At 29.6% G+C, this 4,484-nt stretch overlaps 1 protein-coding gene across 1 annotated transcript in view; it reads right to left on the bottom strand.

The window, feature by feature from the left end:
* Nucleotides 1-2,953: 2,953 nt before the first annotated feature.
* Nucleotides 2,954-4,484, bottom strand: part of LOC117167989 (clavesin-1) — a 21,147-nt gene continuing 19,616 nt past the window's right edge. The window contains exons 4-5 of the mRNA XM_033353292.1: nt 3,475-3,709; nt 2,954-3,143 (exon numbers count right to left, since the gene is read on the bottom strand). Coding sequence (XP_033209183.1) covers nt 3,112-3,143; nt 3,475-3,709 — 267 coding nt within the window. The 3' untranslated portion in view covers nt 2,954-3,111. The remainder of the gene's footprint in view (nt 3,144-3,474; nt 3,710-4,484) is intronic.

Genomic DNA, 4,484 nt, shown 5'->3' with positions numbered 1-4,484 from the left:
TTATAGTTTCGAGCTTCCTTTATTAAATCTTCATTCGTCAAATTCACAAATGGATTATAATGAGACTGATCGTATACCGATCGGGTTTCCCGATCTGGTGTCCCGACCTAGCCCCGATCTGGCCCCGATCTGGGCGTGTGTTTCATCCGCAATCTGGCCCCGGCTAGGATTCTCGATCGGGAGCCGATCTGGACTGGTCTGGCCCTGATCAGGGCCAGATCGAATTTCCTGCACGGGTATACATCAGATATCAAAATCTTTCGGGAATGAAATATGTTTCTTCTTTAAAGGAAATTAGACTATACGTATTTTTCCGATTTGCAAAAAAAAACTTTTTAAAAAATCCCACATTAAAATTGTTTACCAATTATTTTAACTTGTATTTTGATAATGAAGATAACTTGTAAGTTTAATGTTTGCACAATAACTTTCGTAGCCAGGAGAATTATAAATTCTAACAATAGAAAAGTTCAATAAAAAATATCTTTTGTACTTTTGCACTATTTTTTATGATTCACAACAAAAATTCAAAAATTACACTTTTAATTTTTCCTAATATTTTTGAAAAGTTTCTACTAATAGCTTAAAGGCATCTCACGCGGAACCAGTTTTGAGACCGGGAGACTTTTTTCAAGTGTAATTTTTGAAATTTTCTTATGAACCACGAAAAATATCGTAAAAGAACAAGAGAAATTTTTCACAGAACTTTTTTAGACGTGTAAACTTTTATCTTACCATTTTTTCGTATCTCTCATTGCTTTCAAGATAAAGTAGAAAATTCGATTTAAAAAAAAAAAGAAATCTTCTGGCTACAAAAGTTATTTAGCAAACATAAAATTTACAAGATATCTTCATTTCAAAGTAAAAGTTTTTAAAAAATGGGAAAAGGGAATAAAAAAAGTAAATATCTCGATCGGAAAAATACCTATCGCCGAATTTACTTTAAAAACCAACATATTTCGTCTCCGAGAAATTCCGCGATTTCATGTGTAGAACCCTGCCTGATTTGAAATAGATTCGGCCAACTTAAATTTTATATTTGTATCATTTGGTATTAGTATATTTTATTAACCCATTAATGGCCATGAGTCGTATTTTCAACCTGAAAACACGCCTTCTTTGAAACTCTGTAGCCACCGTTCCAATAAAGCGAACAGACTGCGCGCATGGCAGAGAACAGGTAAGGAAATTTTGAAAATTTTTTGAAATTGTTGTGTTAATTAAGGAAATACAAAGCACAATACAAAAAGCCACTAAATTTTATCGACGGAAACTAGTTTTGGCCATTAATGAGTTAATTAGATTGGCATGGAAATAAAAATAAAATGATAAATAGCTATTTAATCTACTTTAATACTGTATGGTTGGTTTCTTGTAACTGGTTTAAACTTGTCAGGCCTGCATCACTTTCAAAACAATGTTAGTCAAATTTAATGTTAAAGACAAAAAAAATCTAAATTTTGCTGATTTCAATATTTTTTTATAAACATGTTTAATAAAATAATATAGTCGTTAATGATTTCAAGTTTTTGGTCATCGACTAATTAATTTTTTTTTATTTTAGCAGTTCTAATTCAGGCAAGTTTTTTCCTGAGAGTGTTTCACAATTAAATATTACTGTTATGAATTTTTGTTATAAAAATGAGCCTAAACATTTGTTAAAATTCTGATATTATGTAAAAGCATATCTACTTTAATTCTAAAATTATTCCACTGCGTGGTGAGTTACTTCTTCTTTCAATCAGGATATTTTTAAACCGCATATCATATTTTGAAACTGAATTCATAAGCTTTTATTAATTACATAATTTTTGTAGGTTTATAAACATCTATTATTTTCGGTGAAGTAGACTTTGTCACAATTTACTAAAACAGGATTATACTATAAGAAAGAAATAAGAAAGACCATATCAAGTTATAGAGTCGTAATTGATTTTCAAATACTTTTTAACTATCTTTATATATATTTTAGCAATTAGATGAAAAGGGGAGCACTGATCGGTGGGGGAAAGGTGACGTTGCATTAAATGAATCAATTTATTATAGAGATAGTGTTACTGACTAAAATCTTGAAATTTGACGTTATAAAAGACAAATTATGCAGAAAACAGTTTTCACCACGAAAGAATGGAAGATTCGCTAACAGAAATATAAAGTTTTTAACATTAATTGCAATACTTGCAGCGTAAAAATTTGATATTTTGACCAATGAAACAATATCACATCATGTAATTACAATAATTAGACGTAATTTATGTCCAAAATATATTAAATCTCATAAATAATTTAAGCTTGACCACGGGGGAAAACCCGACGAAAATAATCGTATACAAGTGTTTTGATGATACATATATTATACGCTTCGTCGATAAATGTTCGGTCACTTAGAACAGCCACTTATCCTGTGGGCTAGATGGAACTCATGGAAGCAACTATTGAATATTATTATTCTCAATCAGGCCGATATGCAGTTTTCTTGTATTGGTACGGTAGAAACATTGTTTCTATAGTAGAATCATGTCAACCAAGAAGAGGTTATATTACAGCTATCTCTATTTTTATTCAAAACACCTTACTCTCCCTGCTGGATATTTTTAAAGATGATTTTCCAGTACATGCAATATCACAGAAGCGAACCATCATATTTTCCCATCTCTAAATGTTTGGATTTTCATAAAAGGCTTCATCGACTTTGCCGTTCGTTGGATGCAAAGCCGACAAAATACAGCTTGCTGGAAATAATTAAATGATCGTATCAATGTTTTATTCATGTAATTATTACTTATAGAAATATGATGTACAAGGTTGTAGGATTCGAAATAAGAAAAAAATGGATCAATTTCACATCTTAATAACTTTAAAAAAATAATTTACTGTTAACTGGTCGGCGCTACCACTTCCTACCCTCATTGTAAATAACGAATAAGCCACAATTCATATGAATAAAATAAATTTATTATGTGTCTTCTATTTACACATACATAGTAATGAATAAAAACATTATATAACCTAGATTCAAAGTCTAATTATTATTATCAATAAATTGCGGAGACCCTTATTGTTCTTGAAAATGTATCAATGAGCCTCTGTGTAAAACGCCGAGTCGAAAGTTTAGTTTTTGCGGAATCCATACGTGTTCCATTCTGAAAAAAGAAAATGAATTTAAATGATAAATTTTAACGATTTCTCTTCATTATATACGACCACTTTATCAATCGAAAATTTATTTCGTCAAATAGGTTTTTTTCTCAAGGCTGTAAAATACAGTGAATTCTAATGATAATCATTGTTGATAAATTGTTATTGAAATCTTTAAAGAAGTACTTGTATACATTTATAGTTATATAAAGAAGTTATAAACCTACATAAATTATAATTCTTTTTGTAAAATGAGGTTTAAATAAGTGTTAAATGACATTTTCAATAATTCGCATTTGCAGAAATTGATATTTTAAGTTTTAATAGAAAATTTACCTTTTACTCTGTCTTCGTATTTAACAATAGCAGGATACCAATCAGCACCAGTGTAATCAATTTCAGGTAATTCGCCACCATAATTCTTTGGCAAGTGACTTGCTGCCATATGAGTGTGTAAGGAAGACATTTTTGTCCCATGGAAGAACATTCTTTTCTTCAACTTTTCCTTAACGAAAGGCTTGAACATTTGCCATACCATGTTGAAGAGGAAAGGTTGTTTTACGAAATGTACCTGTCAAAAGAGAAGTTTCTTAAAAAACTGATAATAAAGCTGGAATTTTATTCTTTTATATGCTTGAGAAGATTAGCGGAAATGCTTAAATTTTCAATTTAATAAGTTCAAATTGTAATCTTAATTTTTTTAAATTATATTCTTGCAAAATATATAGTATATATGCATCTATGATTCATTCTGGAGAATTAATTAACTATAAAGAATAACTATGATTTTCTCGTTTAGATATTCATTATTAACATTTACAACAAATTTGATTTTGAAATATTTGTTCTTTTGTGATTAAAGAGAATAAAAAAAGAAGGCCAAGGGAAATAAAATAATAAAGAAGATTATTATTTTGAAAGTTATTTTTTGTCCCATATGCATGAATATGGCGATATTTTGTACCTGTATAGTGTGCGCAAAGTGCAAAATTCCTATAGCGGATAAGATTAATGTGTGGTAATATGGTATTCCCGCATGCAAAACTGAATGGGAATATCATATTCTCTCACGATACGTTCACAGCAGAGCAGAGTGGCCACTGGACTGGGTAACCAGGAAAATCGGTAAATGACAGTGAATTAATTTCTTTAACGGGGAATTTTATACATTTTTAATATAAAAATCGATCTGATTACTTTAAACATTACAAATTTCGAATCACATGATTTAATGCATTTTAAAATAGGTTCGATTTCAATTTTTTTTTAAGTTCGATTTTTAACTTTTTCAATGAATAAATCATTAAGTTTAAAATGTGTATAATTTTAAAGGAACTGGCTATGGT

Source organism: Belonocnema kinseyi, chromosome 2 (assembly GCF_010883055.1).
Source record: "Belonocnema kinseyi isolate 2016_QV_RU_SX_M_011 chromosome 2, B_treatae_v1, whole genome shotgun sequence".
Classification (NCBI taxonomy): domain Eukaryota; kingdom Metazoa; phylum Arthropoda; class Insecta; order Hymenoptera; family Cynipidae; genus Belonocnema; species Belonocnema kinseyi.
This window is presented reverse-complemented; position numbering and strand designations above follow the sequence as displayed.